Source organism: Protopterus annectens, chromosome 12.part0 (genome assembly GCF_019279795.1).
Source record: "Protopterus annectens isolate FY-2018-M chromosome 12.part0, PAN1.0, whole genome shotgun sequence".
NCBI lineage: Eukaryota > Metazoa > Chordata > Ceratodontiformes > Protopteridae > Protopterus > Protopterus annectens.
In genome coordinates, this window is record NC_056746.1 from 1,541,800,234 (window position 1) to 1,541,826,234 (window position 26,001).

Below are 26,001 nucleotides of genomic sequence, written 5' to 3' on the forward strand. Positions count from 1 at the left end.
CCCTATAACTTCTCATTGTCCATATTTCTAAATACTACATATTGTTTCTTCATCATTTTTACAGCTGGAGGTATGTTATTATACATAAGAAAAATGTCCACCACATGCTGCTAATGCACTGATGTCTGCAAAGTAGAAATACAAGTAGAATGGAAAGTTCCTCTAGCCCTGGGGATGAGGGAAAGTCGCAATACAATCAGCAGTAGAACAGATGAAGTTTTTATACTCAACTTTAGAAGGGTAAACTGGCATCTCAAAATGATATTTTTTACTTTAAATGATGCTTGACGTTTTTACATGCTAACTCTGCACCACATATTTTTCCCTGTCATTTACTTTATGACTTTTCTATGTCACTACACTTATTGTTATCCACATTGTTAATCAGACCATGTTGCTGTTCAGACATATACATGTACGTATATTCTTAAATAAAGGGTCCAAACAATTCGAACGGAGCACTGAATACTTAATCAGATATTGCTAACACTGGTATTCTGGAAACAGCATACACCAAAGAGCAGAGATATCAACCTAAAACTAGCAGAAATAGTGGTCTGTGCTTACATTAGCATACTATAGATTAGGATTTGGAAGTAGACATCACATCTAAGTTTTTCAGGGGGACAGCATCCCTACTGCACCATTTATCCCCTTGTTAGTTAGTGTAACTCAAAAGTCATCCCATCTTGCAGAATTTAAATAGTTAGTGGTAAATTAAAAATAATGTCCTCCCTTTCTTTGAGGCTGCATGACTTTGGAAATAAAATTATTAAGTAGGAAGTATGTAGGGAGGATTGCTCCCCTGCAAAAGCCTATATTCCTTTTTCTACCAAATTTGATCTTCCATGACAGTGCCATATATAATAATCAATTAAATATGCATTGGTGGATGAAGTCTTGACTGCCATTTAGACAACTCCAGATCCATTAACAGCCTGGACATAGGAGGAACCACTGCAGGAGGGAGAAGGTGAGTGGCCAATGGAGCCTGGGGTAAGGGAGGCAATCTATTCCACTACATGACTGGCTCCTAGCAAAGAAAGAGCATGACATTTGCAGCACTTACGACCAATGAAGTTCAAACCCACCAAGCTATGTTTTGTATAGTAGCTACATTATTTTGGGGAAGGCACAAAAGAGCATGTAAACCATTGTGGTGGATGTTTTGTGATGTCTGATTGTGAAAAGTTAACCACTGTTACAGCAAACAATTAGGTACTGAATCTAGTGAGTTCTTCAACAGCCTGGGAACAATTAGAGTTTACACTTAAACATGGAGGCCACGGACATTTTGTGGGGGATAAAGTCTAATGCTCTACTACTGCTACATGGATGGTCTTAGAACGGGAGTTGCTAAGACCAAGAGCTGGAGAAGAATGGGGACAAAACTTGTTTTATTGTTGATTGAAATACAGCCCCTCCAGTTGCTTCTCAGCCTTATGGGAAAATGAGCTCATATCCATATCCTATGGGTAGACAGCATTACGGGGGGGGGGGGGGGGGGCAAGGAAAACAAAAAAAAACAAAGCCAATGGACACTCTCCTTTTTGTGTGTTGTGTATGTTATGCTATTTCAGTCTGCTTGCACGTACCTAAGAGTACTGCTGGCAATGTTCATGTTCATTTACCTGCTGCTTCAGTGTGCTGTTCATGACAAAATGTGTTTTTATCACATGTGGATCCTTATCAGTTGCAAACAAAAGGCCATATCAGTGCTAGTTGGTTGTATATTTCTTTGGTATTTTACTGTTTAATAAGGTAACATTTCTGTGACCATCAGCTGGGAAAAGTCAAGTTAGCCTGCATTTTGACCTAGGAGTGAGCATCTTTTTATATGATACAGCTGTCTGCAGCTGGAGAAATGTTTTGACAAATGATTGCCTCATTACTCCACATTCTAGAGATGCATCTATCTTGCTTTCTCTGGCTTGAGAAATCATTATCTGATAAGGATGCTTCACCCAGCCTTCACGGGTAAGTATCACCTGACCCTGCACAAGTGATTCTAACGGTTCAGGGCAGAAACTGAATCCACTAAAATACTTTGCCTAAGTCCTTGATTTTTTTAGCCAAGCTACTCTTAAGAAATACTACACTTAGCTAAAAGCTTTCTGTTGAAGCACACTTTAGCAGCATGGTTGGCAAGAAATTAATTTGTGGAACTTAAGGAGGAAATAAAAATAAAGTTATAAAAACAGTCTCTTGTTTCAGATTATTAAGGGCTTTGGGATATAAAAAAAAACAAAATCAACATTTGCAGCCAATATATGAGTAACTCAGCAACCAACTTCAAATTTTGTTTAACTGCGTTCACACATGATATAATGTTTAGCAATGTCGCAGGCATGCCTGGCAGATCAGATTTTTTCATATCACTATGCAATCATTTCTACACATTAACCAGTAATGTGCTTCATGGATTATATTTTTCAATTGTCAGTTGACATGTCAGTTACTTTTATAGCTTCAGAACTTAGTGAGTGTTTTTTTTTTCCTTAGTTACAAGATGATTGTGCATTGCACCTGGAGGCATTTGTTCATCCAGTTAAAAGAATATATATTACTAATGGACACAGACGCTGTTTTTGAAGCTGAATTTGTGTGCTACTTAGCAGAATAAAATTTTGCTCGCATGATGAATTACACATTCCCCCTTTGGAATGCATTTACCACTACTGCAGCAGGCTGAGATGATATTCTATACAGCTTGCTTGCTCATTTATTTATTTACTTATTTTTTGCAAATTTCATTGCATAGTGGTTACACTGACAGAATGAGTTTTGGTTAATATAGTCATTGTACAATAATGAAAGCATATAATTATATATAATTTATAAAACAAGAATACATATCCATTCGATTTGGAAGGTATAAGACAGCTATGCAGTCAATATTATAGAAACATATTATAAGGAACATGTGGATATATCAACACAGGAAAGGATCTCCAAGCTAAGGCCTGTAATCTTATGTGTCATAGGACTAGAAAATGTATAAGGTGCACAGATTCATACAAGATTTAAGTGCATGTTGGTGTATAAAATATATTGTCCTTTAATTATAATGATGGCATTTGAAGTCATTGAGGGTCACCCACATGTAGATGAAGCTTGATTTCTCGAGTGCCAGTTGTCTGTGGCTTAAGATGCTATAGAAAATCACTGTCACTGTGCTGCTGCTGATGCCCTTTGTGGGAAGAGTATTTCATACCATGGAGTCGCTTTATATATGTATGGTGAGATGTGTTTGCGGGGGCTATGCAAAAACACAAATTTGGGAGGGGTTGAAACTTGTTCTTCAGGGACCATGATTTTCAGTGATTCTGATGGTGACGGTTGTGGGGGGCTGATGTTTGATGATCCATAGTAGGCGCATTGTGAATAATTGGCTGCTCTGAGATGGCCAAACACTGACATGTATGTTTCTTAATTTGTTGGTTCATGCTCTGAATACCTTTAATATGGCATAGCAGTGGCTCTACTCTCAGAGCCATGACACAAGTTAAAGCAGGATGCTACTATACATGAAGCTCGATTACCTGAGTGCTAATTACCTATGGTTCAATATGCTGAGCATCAGATCACTGCTGACTGCTTTCCACAGGAAATCATTTTCAGTGACATTTATGTGTGCCAGCTGTGATGCCCTTGTTGCAGAGATTTTTCCCTTTGAGCAGGAGCGATATTGGAGCTGGTATATATTGGTTTGGGGGTCTGGGAGGCTTGTCCCTCAAATCAAGGGGTGCATGGGTGCTTGTCCCTGCAAAAAACAGGGCTTACTTTTCATTGATTGCGATCATCAGGGGATGGTGTTTGATGACTCACAGCATTTTAGCAGATAAGTTCAAATACAGTTTTTGAATATATTTCCTGAGTTGTTTTCCTGCAGTAATCACATGTTGTGGGGATTGTTCTGTCAGCTGTTGTCATTTCTCTGTATACTGAAGGTAAGGCACATTGTCTAATAGAAGAAATCAGAGTAGCTGTGCATCAGCAGCACTCTGACCCTGCATTCTAGACTACACCAAGACTATGGGAACAGCCCAGTTCCATAAATGGTTATGCCTTTGCATTGCCTCCTTGTAAATCTTCTGTATAATAAAATGGGAAGTACGTGCGCTGTATACCCCATAATGTGCATTCATTGTATTCTATTTTATATAATAGGAACTGCATGTCCAAACTTTATTCCATTTTATCTAATAGGAAGTACATGCAGAAATTGTAGTCTGTTTTATATAGTAGGAAGTGCATGCAGAAATTGTATTCCATTTTATATAATAGTAACTGCATGCACTAATTGTATTTCAGTTTATATAATGGGAAGTGCATGCATTTTATACCCCATAATGTGCATAAACTGTATTATATTTGAAATGATTGCCAGCACAGTAAACTTAAGAATGCACTTGGTAGAACTTCAGTGATGTACATGAAACAATTGTAAGCTGTGGCTTTTCTTTGCTGACTGGAAAAGGAATGCTTTTCTGAAAACAAATGCTGGCAAGTTAAGAAGTTCAGGAAATCAGCTGTACAATTTAAATTTAATTCCCACTCATAAGGTGTAGCATATCCATCTATAGTGCTAATAGCATGTGCTCAAAAATAAGCCAAGGAATCTGGGTAGATGCCTGTGATGGTAAGGAATTAAATGAAATGTCCTTTGATGGTGTGAAGAAGTTGACAGCATTGACTATATGGAATTTCAGTGCCTTCTGCCACAAAGTAGAGGTAAATAAAACATGCTAGGGCAGGGCAATATAATGGCAGAGGAAAAAGAAAGCAACAAAGCAAGTGGGTTGTGGAAAGGTCTGCCCTTGCCTTTCTTCATCCTTCCAGCAGTAGAGTGAGATATGGTGGGTGATGTGGAACCAACGAAGGAGGATACACGAGAGTGTCTCATTTCATCATTGTCACATCACCTTGCTTGTTTTTCCTTTTTTTATTTATCCATCTTATTGAATGGGTTAATCCAAGTCAGCATCCTTCTCAGGCAGCACTGTGGCAGACATTAATATCAATGAATTCAAAGAATAATAGAAAAATACAGTATATAATAAGCACAGAGTTACAACAGCATCATTTATCCATTACAATAGGTGCAAGAAGAAACAGCATCTAAGGGGAAGATAGATATGTAAATAGCATTAGCGAAGCATACTCTTCAGACAATAGATGCATAAAAAACTATGATATGGCAACATGTCACAGAAACAGAAGTTGAGGAACAAAGCAGTATTGATTGGAATGGTTACTTTCATTTGCTGGGGTCTCCAGCTTGAGTCACATTTTCTTGAGCATGGTGGCTTGAGCAGACATTTGGTCTGAGTTTTGTTGCTTACTTTATTACAGAGAGAGATTTATACATTTGCTTAATAGTGATCAACCAGGAGTCCACCAGGTAAAAAAGTATAATCCACAATCCACAAACAATCAAGAGCTTTCATCCTACTTCACATGACTTCTTCAGAACTCAGAGCTCTGATGAAGTCCTGTGAAGCAGGATGAAAGCACTTGACTGTTTGTGGATTGTGGATTAAACTTTTTTACCTGGTGGACTCCTGGTTGATTATTCGGACACAGCTTAAGGATGCATGTTTGTTCTGTGTTGGGTATTTGGCACTCTATACACACTGTTCTATTTTCTCATTTGCTTAATAGTGAGTGATGGGTGGTCTGAATATAGTGTACTTTAGAAAGGGGCACATATTACATTGTATATCACTGACCTTTGCCTGAATATGTTAAAGCTTGGGGGTGGAAGCTTACTCATTATATGGAAATGGGAGTGGGGGCCTACCCCTGCAAAAAACATTTTCACAGTTGCACATAAACTCAAAAATCTGAGTGCATGCATTCAAAGAATGTAAGCATTCAAATTATAAATTACACATGTTTGTCGTCAGGGAAATGTAATGCAAGTTTTGTTTGGTAGAAGGTATGTAGAGGATCCTTTGTAGAATAGATATACCAGTAGCTCATGCAAGAGTACAGTAAATCCAGCCTTTATCAAACATAGACATGGAACAAAAGGGAAATAAATATGTATTGAATCAAAACCATAGCATCGTTATGAGCTTGAAATGAGCCAGTAAATGTGATTACAGCCTTCTGTTGTATTTAAGAGACTTGACAGCAATGAAATCTACAAATTCAAAAGGTTTCCCACATCTAAAAGACAGTTTAATATCGCTTTGGGAATTATTGAATACTGTGGCTTCTTTGCATTGGTTGGACTGACAGGCAAAACACATACTGTATCTCAGATTGTTGGAAAATTGAGAGATACAACTTTCCTCTGAGATTGCCGCTAATTACATGAAAGGCATTATTTTAAAATCAAATATTTATCTTTCTTCCTTCGTATGTGAATTTTTGGACTGGGAAACCTAATAGTTTAAGAAAACAGTGCTCTGATTTGCCTGGGTTGAGCACCTGTGTTTTGCAGGAAGGAACATCTCCCACAATGTATATTGCACACTTGTTGACAACAAGCTTTACTGACATGACTGTTCACCTACTTTAGGGATACCTTTTAAAAATATATTATGTCATCTTCCATAACAGATGTCTTTCTTAAATAATACCATATGATAACTGGTTATAACTGGTGATTTAAATTCTCCAAGAATAGAATGGATAGTGAATACACCATATAGGAGTAAAGAACTCAGTCTTCTGGTAACTTGTAATAATACTTTTTTTTTACTTCCTACAATAGGGACATATGTCTTTGACATTTTTTTTGTCAACATCATGTAAGTATCAGGAGTACCTAAAGCCTCCCACCTTTTCTGAAGTCAGATAATTTTTGTATAAAAACTACAATCCAAACTTCTAAAAGAATAATACAGCTTCTAGAGTTGTCAAAAATTCTAAGGGGAGATTATAATATCACTGGAAAGGAAATGTAGAACTAAGACTGGAGCACGCAAATAGTAATGAAAAAGTGTAATCATCTTTCTTTGTGATGAGATAAATACAATTGTGGTACAGTGTGCATCAGCAACGAACATTAGAAGTAGGAACCAACAAACAAACCAATTTGTAACACATTGTATAAGCTACCCGTCTCTATATTAATCAACAGATCTACAACATTCTTACAAGAAACATGCATTGCAACACTATGGAAAACTTCTTGCATTATATAAGGACATAAAAGAAACGCCTCCACCAAACATTCAAAATAACCAATCACAGTATTGCCCAAACTCTATAAAGTACTAGATGTAGCATCATCAAATCCTACATTTTCTACTAGGCATACACTTACTTTCTCCCCTCACAACATGGCTTCTGAGTCCATTACAACACCAAAACTACTCTGTTATATTTTCCTAGTCAAGTTACCCCCCCAAAAAGAAAGACATATGACTACCTTATTTTTGCTCCTCCTTAAAGCATTTGATGCCATATCTCACCTCTTCTCTTTCTTTCACAACTAGAACTAAGCAGCACCGCCATGGTTCTCAAGTGACCTCAACAACTGCATGCAATTTGTCAAAGAACAAGATTCCTCCCTTAGTCACCTAACAGTGCAAACAGGAGTGCCACAGGGGTCAATAATATGCCCCTTTTATTTAATTCACTCATAAATGACATGCACAAAACAGCCAAACATGCAACAATCATGGAATATGTTGATGATTCAACTCTTATTTGCTCAGCCCTAAAACTACCCCAACAGGATAAGCTGCTATGGTACAGTAAAAAAAAAAAAAAAGATTCTGAGACTTTATCCTAAGAAACTAAATTAGTTGGAAGTCTATAAGAAATTTCCCCTAATTGAAAAATAAAGAAAAGTGTAAAACATAAAATCCATAATGTATTAATGCAATAGGGGAAAGACATACATGATAGAGAAGTTGCCATAAATTCCTTAAACAATAAAAAGCCTTCAACATCTATGCTCATAATTTTGGTAATTAATGTTAGTTAAGTTATATATAATAACAGGGTGATCAAATAATCCCTGGAAATTGCGAATAATCTGACTAATGCTTTTCTTTCTTATAATTCTCCCACTAAGCAAGTTAATTATGGTGTTATTAATTTTGATGGATTTAAAGGCTGTATACGATATCAAAAACTTTCATAATAGAGGCAATTAATAGTTTAAAATCAGATAGAGTGGCAGGGCCCACTGGTAATCTAGGATTTGTTAGGTAAAAGTTTTTTCTCTAATAGCTACTGCCTTTTTCCAACATTTATTAAAAACAGGCCTTGCTCATCAGAAATAGAAATCAGCCACAGTTATTATCTTCTGTGTACAACAAATCTGTAAGGGGGTAGCCTAACTGAGGCATTTAGGAGCCTAGAAAATAGCACAATGTGTGCTAATTTGAACTCTGTGTATAATGATCACAGTAATAATATATATAATAACAACCCACTTTTAAATTTAGAAAGTAGAAATTCAAGGTTGAAGAATTCTTAAAAAAGGAAATCTACAGAGCCTAGGAAACTATAGGCCAATAAATCTGGCATTCATTATAGTGACAATATTTGAAAAAAGTGGTACTGAATTTTTTGTCTGTATACTTTACTGAGTTGGAGTATTTAATTCTACATGGGATTATTACAAGGAAATGATATACTTCCAGATGTACACAGTTTTACAATAATGCTATTTGAGCAAATTAAGAGTTGCTTCCCTGCTGATGTTATCTAGTTAAATCTCAGAAAAGTATTTGACAGTTTCCACTTAAAGACATATCCTAATTAATTAACCACATTGTTAATTCTTATATATACCAGTAGATTATTAACTGGCTTTGTAATCACAGGCATTTATTGAAAACAGGATATGTAGTCTATTAGCTAGGATTGTGCTAAAGTGTTCACAGTTGTCCAGTCTGTTTATTACATTGTTACTGTTATGCCCTTCTATCTAGGAGAACAATTCTGTAGAAGATACAAAGTCAGATATACAAGTCATGTCTGTTTATGATCTGACGGGTTTACAGACCCAGCAGGATTAACTTGTTAAATGAGTTAACCAAAAAAAAAAATATGACTTAAATATTAAGAAGTGTGCATTTAGCCCTTTGGGCAACGTTAATAAATAATAATCCCATGCAATGGGCAATATTATAACTACTGATTACTATAAGGTTTTAGCTCTTAATTCTTCATTTGATGTTCAGATGTAAACGATTTATAAATTACCTATGCTACAATTTGAAATAGTATTTACATGATTTCATAAAGGAAATCAAAAGTATTGATTTCAGTTTATGTTGCTCTTTTAAAACCACAGATTAAATATAGTGCATCGTTTTTCATGCATTTATAAAGGAACATTAAGAAGCTGAAACACATCCAACTTGCATTCATTAAGATTAATGAGGCTGAAAAGATGAATTACAGTGACTACCTGCAGGCCTTGAATTTATTTTCTGCTTACTACAAATCTGTAAGGGGGGTAGCCTAATTAAGGCATTTAGGAGGCTAGAAAGTGGCACAATGTGTGCTAATTTGAACTCGGTGTATAACAATCGCAGTAATAATATACATAATAACAACCTACTTTAAAATTTAGAAAGTGGAAATTCAAGGTTGAAGAGCAGAGTATCTCACACACAAGTAACTATAATGTGAAATAGGATTATAAGTGAAAAACACCGCCTGTGTTAGTGTCTGACTTTAAAAACAAGTTAGACACATAACTTAGAGTCGCAAGTTCTTGCTATTGTGAGAAGAACACAGACTACATGATGGCCTATTTTAGGACTATGAATGTTTTATCCACAGGAGAGTGGCATCTACACAGTGAAGAGTTTTATGGGACATGTCCTGAGAATATGGTAACTTGTTCATGCCTCCTTTGTTGAGATATTTATGGCATGTAAGAGGACACTCTCAGCAAAGGTGCTTGTATTAATAGCTGCCTGCCAAGGCTTCACTCTGTGAAGTAACACATATTTTCTACAGAACTAAATGTCCTGAAGATGTCATAATTCAGTCTTTGCAGAAAATGTGCTTAAGAGTGTGAACCACTTGAATAATATTTTACCCAACAGTAGGCAGTTTTGCAGGAGTGGCCCTACATCACTGCTATTCTGTGTAAACTCATTTCAAGACTACATAATCTTGGAGTAAGGGGAAAACATTGTCGTTCCTAAAGTTCTATGCTCCTGAAAAAGGTATAACTACAATATTCAGCTTTACTAGAGTTAATTAAAAGTGGGCAATTATCCATGTTTTGATGATAAGAGATAATGAAATTCTATTATCCTAAATGAATATGAGTGGAAAAAGTAATAATGTGTAATAAACCCATGCTTTATGACTTGAGCTCCACCTGCACTTAAACAGTAATTTATTTTCAGGCGCAGATAATTTTTACAGCTGCTTGGTCCCCATATTTTAATTAACTTGTTCAATAATTCATGGTTAGAAATGCAATTCATTTTCATATTTAATTTCCACTTTTGTGGTACATCCTTTGCTTTTTGTTTTTTTCCTGACCATTTCCCAGTCATATTCTGTGTGACCTGCTTCTTATTCCTGTAAATGCAGTCACCATGTCTTACTTTTTTGTTATTAGGGCAACTATTAATATTTACATGAGTTATTGACAATGTGGCTACTAGTGGGACAGATAAAACAGAAGTGTGTTTGTACATGTTGGCAGGGTCATCATTAAACCATTTTGGAGAAGAAGGAAGAGTGAACCAAACACTGCCAGTTCTGAGCTATTGAAATGGAGTATATAATCCTTCAAACGGATTAACTTTAGAGGTCATATTTTGCTCTGACGCTTGAGATTTGTAGGTAGATGGGCTCAGGTATATCCAGGATGACTGTAGACCATCTATGCTGTGTTTATAAAAATTTCTTCCACAAGCTGTCAACTCGAGAGGAACAATGTTTGAGTGGAAATACTAGGTAAAAAGATGTCTTGAAACAGAGAGAGATAACAATGTATCTATAATATATTTAGTAATGATCTCAGTGCATTTTTGATAGTTAAAGAATGTGCTTATATTTTGAAGGATTCTGTTTAATTTTGTCTTTTTGATTTCAGAATTTGTAAATTTCTGTTTACCAACAATACTTTTGACCTTTGTGAGCTCCCTTTTTCATTTTAGTACCACTGCTAATTACTGCCAATTTAAAAAATGCTGAGCCAGACCATCCTACTTTTATACTATATACAAATTTCGTTTTATAAATTGTTGATCACTTATCACTTAAATTATTTTATTTATTTATTTTATTTATTTATTTATTTACTTACTTATTTTCTGTTTGATAACCTGGTAGGTAGTCTAGTCAGAAAAACATTTTTGTCCATGATCTAGGCCCAGAAAGGAAGGAGAGACAGTATAACGGTAATATATAGAGGTACAATTATGTAATATACAAACACAGACATGAAGTCAAGATTTATTTATTTATTTTTTATTTGCATTTGTTTACCAGGAACTGGGCCAGGGTGAACTCGTTTTCATTAGAGGCCCAGGAGAAAACCTCCAAAAAAAAAAAAAAAAAACATGATAAAGCTACAGAATCAAAATATATAAATCAAGCAGTGATGGTACAGAACACTACATTACAGAATAGGTGGTACAATAAAATAGATAATACTAGTTATACAGATGTTAGATTTGAAGTATGCAAGACAAAAAAGAATGCAGATGATGACATGGGATAACAGCGAATATGTGAACAATGCAGTATTGCAGATTTGCAGTAGGGAGGGGAAGATAGAGAGCAGCAGATTAAAGATTCTGAGAGTGAAGTACAGCCTTAGAGCTGTTGTTATACAGGCATCAAGAGTGAATAGAAGATATGGTAGGTAACTGATAGATTACATTATGTGTGGCTGGGTGGCATGTGTTGGACTTAGTAAGTTGGAAGCACTGAATGTTTATATGAGGAGTCTGAGCCGTAAGTGAGATGGGGAGGAAAAGCAGGAAGGCTAGGAATATTGTTTTTTTTATAGTCAATGCTGGTACATGTACAAAGCCAATAGGAGAACAGCTGTTGTTTCAGCAAAGTCTTAAAGCATTCAGGGTTGCTACTAGACCTAATTGAAGGAGGGAGACCATTCCATAGTTTTGGTATAGCATATGGGTAATGCATCTGACTGGCAGAAAGGTTAGGTTTTGCTGATTGACTGATCTCAGAGGTCTATTTGGGTGATACATGGTGAACAGAGAGGAGAGGACAGGGCAACTAAAAGGCTTACAGATTAGCTTATGAGCTGTGGTTAGTTGCACATATGTTAGATATTGGGGAAGTTCTAGCCAGTTTAGACATTGGATTGATGCAGAATGGTGGGAGAAGTGTTTGGTGCTGGTTACAATTTTTGCGATTTTACTGCAGCATGAGCCCAGTTTGGACTTAAGAGAGGAGTGTATATTAGTAAGGAGAGGTGAACTGCAGGGCAAGGAAAGAAATAAAAAGGAAGAGGCAACAGATAGTCTTGTTTGATAGGTGAGGAAGTATTTGTGTCTGTACAGGATTCATAGTTTCTGATGGTTTTTTTGATGTTTGTGTTAATATGCTGGTTGAAAGTTAGGTGTTCTTCTATGATGACCCCTAGAAGTTTGGTATATGGGACTACTTCAAGGCAAGTGTTGTTGAGTGAGTTAATGGTAAATTCATTTTTGGTTTGGGGTGTTGTTTTTTGGGGGGGTGAATAACATGAGTTTGGTTTTATAAACATTTAGTGCTAAATGGTTATTATACATTCAGCTTTCAGTGGAGGTGAAGGCATTTTGGGTGAATGTAAATAGCTGAAGTAGTGTAAGATGATATACAACTATGTATATACAGTAGAAGTATTCTACATACAGTTCTATTCATAAGTAGTTTGCATATAAAGTTAATGGATGACAGAAAAAACATAAAATAGATATAGAGATCGATCCCAGCTGATCAGTTACACAAAGGTATGATGAGGCTAGCAAACAATAAGGAGTAGATAGCAGAATCGGTAGCCATTATATATAAAGCCTGCACATGCTGTGTCACTGCGGAGGTACTCAGCCACAGCAGAATTGGTAGCCATTATATATAAAGCATGCATACGCTATGTTACTGTAGAGCTGCTCAGCCACAGCAGGGTCGGTAGCCATTATAAATAAAGCATGCGCATGCTATGTCACTGTGAAGTTGCTCAACTTCAGCAGAATTGGTAGCTATTATATATAAAGCATGCACATGCTGTGTCATCACGTACTTGCTCAGCCACAGCAGAATCGGTAGCCATTATATATAAAGCATGCATACACTATGTCACTGTGGAGTTGCTCAGCCACAGCAGAATTGGTAGCCATTATATATAAAGCATGCACATGCTACGTCACTGTGGAGTTGCTCAACTTCAGCAGAATTGGTAGCCATTATATATAAAGCATGTGCATGCTGTGTCACCACGTACTTGCTCAGCTACAGCAGAATCGGTAGCCATTATATATAAAGCATGCACACGCTATGTCACTGTGGAATTGCTCAACTACAGCAGAATTGGTAGCCATTATATGTAAAGCATGCGCATGCTGTGTCACTGTGGAGTTGCTCAACTTCAGCAGAATTGGTAGCCATTATATATAAAGCATGCACACACTATGTCATTGTGGAATTGCTCAACTACAGCAGAATTGGTAGCCATTATATGTAAAGCATGCGCATGCTGTGTCACCAGGTACTTGCTCAGCTACAGCAGAATCGGTAGCCATTATATATAAAGCATGCACACAATATGTCACTGTGGAGTTGCTCAGCCACAGCAGAATCTGTAGCCATTAAATATAAAGCATGCACATGCTGTGTCACTGTGGAGGTGCTCATCCACAGCTTACTTGAAATCTGTAAGAGTTTCTTTGCCCCTTAAGTCAGAAGGAAAATTGTTCTAGATGGTAGGACCAAGTCTTGAAAAATCTAAATCAAAAGGACAAATCCATCCAAATGTCAGAGCCTCTCTCATCAGAAAGTGGATTTTTTTATATTTATTCCATGCCAAAAGTCTCTGTTAACTCAGTTTCACTCCTTAGCCTGTGTACACCTCCAGCACTTTCCTTCCCTTTAACAAAAAAAAATGTTTCTGTAATACTCGGTCTTAAATTTTACAGGACCGCCACCTTCCATCATCCAGGGAGGCCAACATGTCTCTGTGGAACTATCTTTTATAGGAAAACATCTGCCTCTTTCACTGTAAACAAGTGTGTGGAATACTCCTCCCATGTTGACTTAATGCCATAGAACCACATACCCCACAGTAGTCACTATGAGGCACTACAACACAATGGAGAATGCACTTATCTAATAGATGCAGAGGAAAGGCACTAGTAATGTTTATAAGATACTTTTTAATTTCCCAATGTAAAAGTAATTAAAACTAGACCTTCTGTTAGAGTATGCAGAGCCCCCTGCACTTTCTGTGTAGTTGCAGTCTGTTCGATTCCTACTAATATAACCAACTTTGAGATTACCCTGCCTTGAAGAAAACAAGTTAATCAGTTGTAGGGGTGTCAGTTTCAACATGAATCAAATCTCTTTAATTATATCTCAAATACTAAAGCAAATATCGTTGAGTGTTTGTTTGCACAACAGTAAGTGTAAGCTAGCCAGAGTCAGCTCTAGACAAGCTTACACCTGAGAACAGGCTCGTGGTTCAGAAAATGGGCAAGAATGAGCAGAGGTGCCACCTTTATTTTTTAAGTATCAGATTAGAACAGACCTGCAGACTAAAAGTGTTCTGTATGAGGTCTGGTCACATGTACTGAGTTGTTGAAACTGCAATGTGGTGGTTCCAGAGAGAGATGCAGGAAGAGAATATTGAGGGGCCGGGAGAAGAATTTTTTTTTTAAAGAAAGACACACAAGAGTGGAGCATTTTAAAAGTTGCCAGGAGATCCATGGATTGTTTTCTGTAACAGTATCTGCATATCATGAAGATGAAGAGGGCTTTGATTCTAGGCAGTCTTCATGTCATTGTGGAATGTTTGGCACTGAGAATGGATGAGTACCACTAGTCGACGCCTATTCCAGTTAAAGAACAGGGTGGGTGTTCATCTTTGGACCACTACTGAGGTATGTGTTTTGACTGGAACCATAGCTCATGACTGGTCCTGACTTTGCAGAATATCCTTGATTATATTTCATATTTTGCTAAAGTCCCTTCCAACATGTTTGATTTTTTTTGGGAAATCATTCAGCATTAGTCGTCCCATGCCAGACTTTAAAGTTTTATACTTAACTGTTTAGAAAATACATGTTGATGAAAGCTTGCTGTTGTCTTAGTTTTTAAAGAAAATTGGAGTAATACTTGTATTATGCCACATATTTTAGGTCTTTATTACCCATTATTTTTTAGATTTGTTCCGTATTTTTGAGCAAAGTAGCTGAGTAGCATGACAGTAGCTATCCTTATTTTGCAGTAACAGTAACTGAGGGCTGAATATTTTGGGTGCGGGGAAGATTTTGCTCTAAAAGTAGAATAAACATATGGAAGTGATCTGTTTCTCAGTAAAAACTTCCTGAAAATTTAAACATACTCTTTACCTGATACCTGTAAAAGGTATACAAATGGCCACCTGCTGATAATTACAGAAATTAAGAGACAAGTATTAAAAATACAATAGGTGGGTAAATGTAAGGTTTTTATGAAAAGCAGAAACAGAAGAACAGCTTTTCCTTTAAATACCTGACATAAACCTGTTAGAAGCTTGCAGCATCATCAGCTTATGTTTAAATATATATATATATTTGACAATGAAGACGGCACAGCTTAGTAATGTGTGCAAGGGTGACAGCACATAGAACAGGATGTGTACAACTGAGAACACCTAATGGCACTAAAAATACTGAGTGAAGGTATCCTTCCTTTGGCAGTTATCTGACTTGTTTTGATGTGTAAAACAGAAATTGGAGGACTGAAGTTTGCATTATCAAGTTAAGCATGGGCAGAGTAACAGGCATGACAAGGAAGATTTTTTTCTTTTTGGGGGGAATTTATTTTGTATTTGTGTCTGTCTTGGGAGTACTGTGTTAATGAAATGTTGTACTGCTTAACAGATATGCTGTAATGATTTGCTTACAGCATGGAAAGAACGGCAAAAATATAAAACACCTCAATATCTTGAAAACTTTAGAATGCTTCGCAACTGGACTAAAAAGTAAATAAATGAAGACAAAAAAATGTTATGACAACTTTCAGTATAATACTAACCGCAGCCCTAAAAAATGTTAGACATCAATTAAAGAAATCTTACATCTCAGGCAAAAGGTCAACCCAAACCCATCTCTAGATAACTCACCACTCAAAACTGCAATACAGTCCAACTCTTATTTTATAGATAGTATAGCATCACTAACTGAGGATTCCTCAATATCTAATCCCTTCCCTGTTCAACAGCCACATATCACCACAGCCACCTTCAAATCTGTGTCCACATCCTATATAAAAACTACTCTTAAACAAACTTAAACCATGGTCTTCTTCAGCTCATGACCTTCCAATTGACTACCTAAAAATAGCAGCCGATAGCATTGCCTATCCTGCTTCAATCCTTATGAATAGATCTATCCAAGAATCCCATGTTGCCTCTCTCTGGAAAAAGTTACACATTATCCCTCTGCACAAAGGAGAATATTCAACAGACATTAATAACTTTACACCTATAGCAGTCTTATCTCCCCTCGCCAAAATACTTGAAAAATGCATTCAAAAACAATTGCTAGACTATCTCCTTCAGGAAAACCTCCTATCCCCTACACAACATGGCTTCTGTTCTTCCCATAGTACTAGCACTGCCCTTGTGATACAGATAGTGTCAAAAAAGCTACAGATATTGGCAAACTAGTCTAAACCCTCAACCTCTTACAGCAAGAAATTTGGACAAAGCCATAAATAATGAAGGGACAAAGCCACAAAAATAGGGACAATTTTTAAATGTTGCTCTTACAAAATTAGAAAGTTGACAGAACAACAAGTTTTGCATTAGCATGAATTTTCTGAAGGGTATCGAGTCTGAATTTTAAATGTGTATCATTGTTTTGACATCAATCCTCAATGATTTGCTAGTGATTTGGCAGAAAACCAAAATTGTATGAGAAACGGGCCAAAAATATGAGACAAAAATCTGGACATTCTGTGAAAATCTGTACAATTGAGAGGTATGGAACTAGTCTCTTCTTTATTTTTAGACTTGTCTAAAGCTTTTGACACAGTTTGTCCCAGCAAACTTCTACTTCAAATGTCCTCACTAGGTCTATCTCAGCCGACCCTTCTGTGGTTCAAAAGCTGTCCAATAGGTGTCATTCAGTAAAATGGTCGTCCACACTCTCCTTACCTCACAGTGACCACTGGTGTACCACAAGGCTCTATCCTTGGTCCTCTCCTCTTTAACATTTTCAACAACACCCTCTATACTTTCACAGAACAAGCCACCTTAATACAATACGCAGATGATTCCCTTCTCATTTGTACATCTGGCGACATTGTACACCTCCAAAAAATTACTCAGGAAGATTTAACAGCCACTGAAACATGGCTTCATAACTCACAACTCAAGCTTAACCCAAAGTCCTCTTTCTTGATAATACAACTATTGAAGTCACTTCTCATAGCAAACCATTAGGGTTGTAGTGAATGATAATCTAACATTTGACCTGCATATACAAAATTCCATAAGAAAAATTCATCAAAAATTAGGGATGCTTTGCAGAGCCAAAAACTTTCTCACTGACACAACTAAAACTGTTGTTTCCACTACTTAACTCCTCCCCACTCTTCTTTATGGCATTAAATTTGCAGCACATAGCCTTTTCAGAATCCACTACTGTATAGCACTGAAAAGCCTAAACTGGTTAGAACTCTCATATCAAATAACATATACACAACTTCCTACCACCTACAAAATTATCCAGCATCCATCTTTCTGTCCAGCACTAAAAACATTCTACACAACTCTGTTCTCAGTCAGTCATTGTGATCCAGTGACCAAAAACTCCCACCTGCCTACAATCCTAGTAAATCTGTTGAGCATGATCTGTACTCATACAACATTGCTAAGGCCTGGAACTGCTTACCTGTATCCATCAAATCTATACCATCCCTTCCATCTTTCAAAACCATTCTGAAAGATTTTCTAGCTGAAATCTGGCTCTATTCTTTTTCAAAACCAGGATAAACTATATCCCTAAATGTGAACAAGTAACTTTTCATTCCTTATAGCTTCTTATTCTCCCTTCTTCATTTACTTCCTTACTGCTATCTAATTCTCTTCCCTGAATGTCTCTCTAAATATATCATAAGCCTGTTTTCCCCTCACTTCATATTGCAATTCCTGTTTGTATTAGACTAACTTACCTTTAATTGTTCTATAAACTGTCTAAAATTTCTCTAAATGTTAAATGATTGTTATATATCTTGTATCGATTCTTAGGCAATGTTTTCATATTATTTGTTATAATTATTTAAACTGCAGATGATTTTGTTTTATTTTTGAAGATTGTACAATTATTGTTCTTAAAATGTTTCGTAACAGTTTGGAGCTTTTTCCCCAGACCTCCGCATAAAATGGGTTTCTACCCAGTTGGACTTTCCTGGTAATTAAGTGTCAATAAATAAATATGTAAATAAAAAGAGAACTCTGGTGTTAACTTTGTGGAACTGGTCACCAAGTCTCATTTTAATTTTATTTGTAAAAAGTTGGCTTGTGATCACTGAACACTGAGATTTGCTGATCTGTGATTAGCAATGCACTAATATATCTTCTTACTTGTCAACAAGTACACTTTAATTTTATATTATGTATAATATATTATGTAGATGGAGCCATTCTGTTTTTCTTCTCACTTTTGCAAAACAGCCAGTAAGACAACTGTGAATTAAATCATATGTAGGAATAACTGACAACAAATCCATTTTCCTCAACCCTCTGTAAATATCTCACATTTTCTGAGACAGTTTCATTTTTGCTCCATATTTCTCAATTACATCAGTTTTGATAAATTTTCCCATTTTATACTTTCTTACAGAGATCTGGGCAAGGCTTATAAGATTTTGTACCAGTGTACCTTGCACCTTGCGTACATGGTGCATAGGGGCATACAGCAATAAGAGGGCTGTAATTTTTGAAAAGTCAGAATAATTATCTGTTGTTATAATTATGGTTCCAGAATTAAGAAAAAAAAATGATAGTTTAAACAGTTCTAGTCTGTAGCATCATGCATGAGAGTAGGTTTGCAGACATATGTTGCATTCATTACAGATGTTAACCCTTTTCATTGTCTGCTCCAGCTTGGGTATTAATAGGCTCCAAGAGCCATGCTAGGCCAGTGGATTAACTGTGGCTCAGATCATTTTCAACAATCCCAGGCTTATGCGCTTCTACACAACAGTAAAACAACTAAAATGACAATATTTTTCTCAGCTATCCTTTTCAATTTTAGCATACCTGCTAATAAACTGTTGAAATGCCTTGTTTTTATTGTGCTAAACAATTAAGAAAGTATTAAATGAACAAACCAATTAGCATTGCCTTGACCCAAGAAACATGACTGTGTGTGTAAAAGCCTACCCACATATGCATCAAATATACAGTTTCTAATTAATTTTATTGAATGCTTTCAAAGAAACATGCTTAATTTGGAATGACTTAATGTTGCAAAAAAAATAGAAGTTCAACATATTACTTTAGTTGCAATGGGCACATTTGGTAATGATTAACGCAAAGGCCACCTTATCACTTTTTAGCATCATCAATGTATAGATTTACAAAATTTACCAAAATAAAACACTTACAATAATTAATAGAATGAAATAGATGAAATTGTAGAATGAATGTGCATCCATGACAAAATACATGATGTCCACCCAGCCTTCCAAGGTTATAACCTGAAAGAGAAACAAAGATAGAAGAACACAAATCAGAGTCCAGGAAAAAGAAAAACACTATCATCTGTTGAAGTCTGTCATTGCTTTTCTTATTTGCATTTCCCTTTCAAATTCTTCCCCATCATTTTTTTCTTTTTCACTTATCCACCTTAAATCATTCTCTGTATTTATCAGTTTCCTATGGTCTTCTATTTCTACACCTGAATGTACACTTTGCTCTTTTTCCCTTATGTTTCTGACATTTTCTCTTCCCATCATGTTTTAACTGCTCTGACACTCTCTTTAAGTTTTCATCTATTGTTTTTTTTTCCTCCTTCAATATTCCCATCTGATTGTGCTTTCCGTCTTCTCATTCTGTTATTCTTCTTTAAATTATAACAAAAAAAAGTAAAGTAAGAAATCAAAATATTTCTCCAGTCATGCATTTGCATAAATGCAAACAGTCAGCAGAGAACTCAACATTACTAAATCAGTGTAACATTAACAGAATGTGAAGGCAAATGCTGTAAACTTCTTACAATGATTCTTACATTGTCAGTTTCCTTTCATCAGTATACACATTAAATATATCATGAATTCAGTGTTGGCAGGCAAAGTCACTTAATTTATAGAATTGCATTTCAGTGTTAAAATACACAGAAGTTTTTAACACCCTGTAGATCCAGGTTATTGCATTCCTTTAAACCATTAAAATCAACTACTCTATAAACCAGTGCATATGACAATATTTTGCGCACTTGCATTTTGCACTTCTTTGTGGAATCACACTGTTCACTCAAATTGCAAAGCAAACATTTATTTCCCTTCTTATGTTTTTTTCTTTTTTTTTAATTTAAACCTGATAATTTGAGGAAGGACAATGAGTCCAGGCTTGTTGCCAGGGATGCTGAAACGTGATGACACAAATTAAATGCTGCAGTACGAAAGTCTGCAAAAAGATGAAGGATGCAAAGATTGAACACGTCAGCTACTTGTCTAGTCCACACAGTAAGCATTTATTAATGCTGAACATTGGCTCATCATTAAAAGTATAGTTTTGCACTGAATTTTCAACAACAGATTTGTAACATAATTGCTTCTCAATTTATGAGAATGAGACAAAGCTCTCTGGAGAAAGTATCACTTTAAACTACGCAAAACATTTCACAATTATGGACTGGCAAGAAAAAAATATCTTCATAGAACAGCTGGATTCCAAACAATGAAAGTTATCAAAGTTATCAAATAATATTAAAATGGTATAATACTCACTCAGATCCTGTCCTTGACACTTTACAATAGTTGTAATAATCTGTATCACAGCCTTTGTAAAAGCAACCTAAGCATTACTGAGAGAGCATATAATTTATTATTTCTGGTACTAAAAATAAAAGTAGGACATCTGAAAATGAGCAGTGTTCTTTTTAGTAAATGTTATATATCCTCACGCACATGCACATACTGAGTATACACACACACACACACACACACACACGCACGCACGCACGCACGCACACACACACACACACACACACACACACACACACACACACACACACACACACACACACACACCACCCACTCATACAAAATGTGTTGTACAATTTTTAAAACAGTTTCATAATGCAACACTGTCAAATCACCTTTTCAATAGAGATTAAATTTAACATACTAAGGGTTACAACTTAATTTTGATAGCAATCTGTGGGCAGTGAGTAATGTATATGGGATTCACTACAGGTGCTTGCATGCTAGTAGCTTGCAGTATACCTGCTTGTTGCCACTTGCCCAAAAAACAAGTGCTCTAATTCCCACAAGCCTGATCTCCTATATAGGTCAAGTTACACCCAGTCCTATAAACTACATATCCTGCCAATACCTAAACCCTAAACCTAAACTCCATCCAGTTCCCATCACTATTCTTTGGTCCCTAACCCTAAACATCCACTTCCCTTCCCTAACCCTAAAGTTCCTGATCATTTGCTATACCTAAAACTCTAACCTACCTTTCTATACCCAAATTCTCTGATTGCACTCTAAACCCAGACCTCTCTTCCTGCTTCCTAACACTAATATAGCCCTCCTGCTCCTTAATCCTAATCCCAGCAAAAAGAATAGCTAAGAATAGCTAAGAAAAAAATTCAAGATACTTCACAAATTTAGTATATAAACCTCAGAACAACTAGCTCAACATCTCTCAAACAACATCCCTGTGGCATCCCCACTTTGGGCCAATAATCAAGGAGCCTGAATCCTCATCACTGACACTAGAGAGCGATGTTCACTTGCAACAAAAATAGATACACACATTATTTCCAGATGCAGCTCTCTGCATCAAGCATAGTTTCCCTTAAGAGCACACAGGGAACACACTCAGTCTGGGGGCTGGTTTTCTCTCTTTCTCTCCTGATCCCCAATAAGACTCACCACTGGCACAGCTATAGAGTTGAGTCCTTAGCTGAGTATACAAGCCAAGTCCTCCACCACTTTCTTTGTGAAAACACTCCTTCATGTCCCTGCTCCAAGCAGCTAACACACACACTCTTTGAGATTTGATTTTTACACATATACACACACACACAGACACCTGGGAAAGGCTGGCACTGATTTACTGGCTAAATCCCCTTCTGCCCAGACTATAAGGTAGTTATGGCACCAGACACTCCAAAGCCAGCTACTCTAAGGCTCTTACAAGGGTACCCAATGATACCGAGTGAAATTGATATTAATACAAATGATAGTGTTTGGCCAATGCAATAAGGCTTTCAGGAGTGGCCACTGAATCACCATATAGATATGAGTACTCTCAAAGATTAAAATATTCTCTAAAGGACCAGCCGCAATGAAGAGTTTATACATATTTAATAATAAACAATAAAAGAACATAAAAATATGAATATTTATTTACAGTAAACACTACAGTTTCAATTACAGGAAGTATTAAAGATGAATAGATTTACACAGATATAGAAAAACAGTCCTTAACTATTCCCACTATATTTTCCTGACTGATCTAAAGAATTACAATTCCCTGGTTCACTTACTAGAGCAAGACAAGATGAAGTAGGTGAGGGGTCCTTCCTTGTCAACAAAAGAATGCTCTGAGACTTCAGTCTCACCTAGTATTAAACATCATTTCAGTGATGGATTACAGAATGGCATCACATACATCTGGTCATCAGACTTCTCGTTCCTATGCTATCCCCTTGGCTAGAAGCTGCCAGGATTTAGCATATATGTGCTATAATACACACACATAGAGCATGCTAAGATCTATTCCAGCTTCTGGAAGTCATAAAACAATTTCAAATCTCCACCCTTCCACAGTAGCAATTAGTTTACCCCAAAGATGATACAGAAAGCTTCCTAGTACAAACTTTTTGTCTCGGGCTGCATTGAGAACTGTAAAATACAATCTTTATGGCCTAGGCCAAGTAATTTAATTTTAGAACACTTTTCAAAGTTAGATGCAGCTGGACTGTGATTAACCTCTTCTCTTCCAGTATACTCTGTTACAATATATTCATTTCAACAGTTACAATGCATACATTTAATCAGTTACTACATGCATGTATATTTCTTCCTCTGTCCAGCAGGACACACTGTTGATACATTTTTAACACAAGCAACTTTGGAAATACATTTTCAACATAAGTACCTGAACAAATCAGTTTGATATTCAAATAACATATTATTCTTTACAAAACTCCAGCTAGCTGTGCTGGCATATGTTACACATCCACTGCCCTACTTCTGCTAACAGAGCTGGCAGTACCTCACATTATCACAGTGCTTCATAAGGTTTAAAACTTACCATTGCTCAATTTCTAATCCCCCTCTAGCTTCTTAATTATAAAATACCCATAATGCTATCTTTCCACTACTGATGGCCCCTACCTAAATTTGAGCTCAAGCATGAGCAGTCCTCCCTCCCGACATCTACTTGCCTGAGTACATATTCAGATTCAAGCATGCTATAAATAGTGACATTAACAGTTTATGTGTATGCACTTTTTGCTTGCACTGTAATGCACATGCAGACAGTCGGTCAGGGTAACATTTCAGTAGGGGGTTGAACGAGTGAAATAGTGTAAACTGTGCCAGTGTAACAGTCACTGCCAAAAGTAAAACTTCTGTGGCACATTTAAGTATCAGTGGGGAAAGTCTGAGGTGAAAAAAGTCATATAGGAAGACAGAAAGACCTTTAATATGCCTTTAAAATGGTGGGACAGGACACTTGAAACTTTTACTTTGCTCACTTAGCCAAAAAAACAAATGTAATAAGAAGTAGAGACTTTAAATAAGGAATATTATTTAAAATGAGGTCACTAAATTACAAAATTGATAAAGTAACAGGATTTGTGTTGTCATACAGTACCTGAAGAAAAATAATATAAATAATAGGTTTCTCATTAGTATAAATGTTAAGGTGTGGCATTACTTACTTATTATAATCATCATTCCATCACATAAATAAAAAAGTAAATGCATACATACATACATACATTTTAGGATACACAGACCAAAAGTCTGCTTTAAAATTAGAGATAAGAGAGAGAGAAAGAAATATGTGGGGTAACTGAACTTTAGCTTTGGCCCTCAGCTGTATAAAATTTGTGATCTTTGTGTTTCAGTGCAGCTCTCAGCAGTTACAAGTAACATGTTCAGCCTTCATTTTGTGAAGTAAAAAGATGTAGCAGCATAAACAATAAATAAATAAATGAATGAATAAACAAATGAACAAATACATGGGGGATTGTTTTATGAAATGTAATGGTAGAAAGAACATGTCTGATATGATTATTATGTTTACAGTGGCTATAAACAGTGGACTTTAGTAAGGGCTGACATTACTGATTTAGTCTTCTAGCAAAATCTTCAGTGATTGAAAAATAAAAGAAATATATATTGCAAAAAAAAAAAAAAGATGCACACATATGAGTGATCACCACCAGTGTCTGTGGTATGAATGCTTGATTGCACATAGGTAAGTGCTGCTGAAATACACAGCTTGATAAGTCCAGTCACAATGATATTAGATGTTGATATTGATCAGTTTTTACTGCCGTGCACCATGACATTGTTCCAGCAGCCACACTTACTCATCAATTTTATGACTGAATGAATCAAATGAGGTACTGAGTGTCATATGTGAGCAGCAGTTTTGGTTATTTGGAAGTACATAATATTGTAAATTAGCCACCTGGGGTGATCAAGAGATAGTAGTGATGTTCACTGCTGTAGACTGTGAGACTTGTTATACACGTGAACTATGCTACATTTGGAAAGGTATAGGCATAGTCCTAAAATTCTTCACCCATCTCCTTAAATATTAATGGAGAAGTCTCCCCAGCATATTAAATAGTAAATGTACAGGTCTTCAACGAGCATATGTACTTTCAAATAAAAAGGCAAGTAGCTGACAATTACAGATTACAGACTAGACTACATGAGATGTGAAGATGGCATCAGAGGCATAGCTGGCCTTAGGCATAGGCCAACTAGGTGGCCGTCTAGGGAGCTGCTGCAGCAGGGACACTTTTCCAGTATTTATTTGGTGTAGGTAGACAGGATGGGGGCACCAGATGGTGTGGTAGGGGGCGCCATGGAGTCATTTTGCCTAGGGTACCAGTTGACCTAAGGCCGCTCCTGATCAGAGGTCTATGAAACATGCAGCTTGTCAAGAGGAACAGAAATAGAGCAGATGGAGATTTATCTAGGGTATGGGTAAGGTGAGGTGAAATAAAGACATTGGGACTACAGATGGAAGGCCAGAAGGCAGAAGTAACTGCAGACTTGTAGCATAAATATGAAAAGAATAATGAAACTTTGTATAGGCTACAAATGGACACTAATGAAACAGCAAAAGCAGTAAATGATGTGTCTTTGACTTACAAAGATGGCATTGATCTAAACTAATATTATATCATCTTACAGTTTTCCTAATAACTATGAATGTTCCATAGTATTGCAGGAAAGTGCACTATGGGTACAAAATCTATGCACAGTCACTGTTTAGGGAGGGTACCCACAAACACACAGGAAGACAGACAGTACCAGGTAAAGCAAACTAAATAGAAAGGGATCTCTGGGGTAGCGGAGAAAATTCTGGAACCACTAATATGTAAAAGTGAGAGCTATATTCAAGACAGTACTCCTTTT

At 36.4% G+C, this 26,001-nt stretch overlaps 1 protein-coding gene across 3 annotated transcripts in view; it reads right to left on the reverse strand.

The window, feature by feature from the left end:
- The window catches only part of LOC122817286 (voltage-dependent T-type calcium channel subunit alpha-1G-like), a 1,023,270-nt gene extending 1,003,410 nt beyond the window's left edge, over positions 1 to 19,860 (reverse strand). For all 3 annotated transcript variants that reach the window (XM_044090511.1, XM_044090510.1, XM_044090512.1), the window contains exon 1: positions 19,768 to 19,860. In XM_044090511.1, coding sequence (XP_043946446.1) covers positions 19,768 to 19,830 — 63 coding nt within the window. In that variant the 5' untranslated portion in view covers positions 19,831 to 19,860. The remainder of the gene's footprint in view (positions 1 to 19,767) is intronic.
- Between the last annotated feature and the right edge of the window lie 6,141 nt (positions 19,861 to 26,001).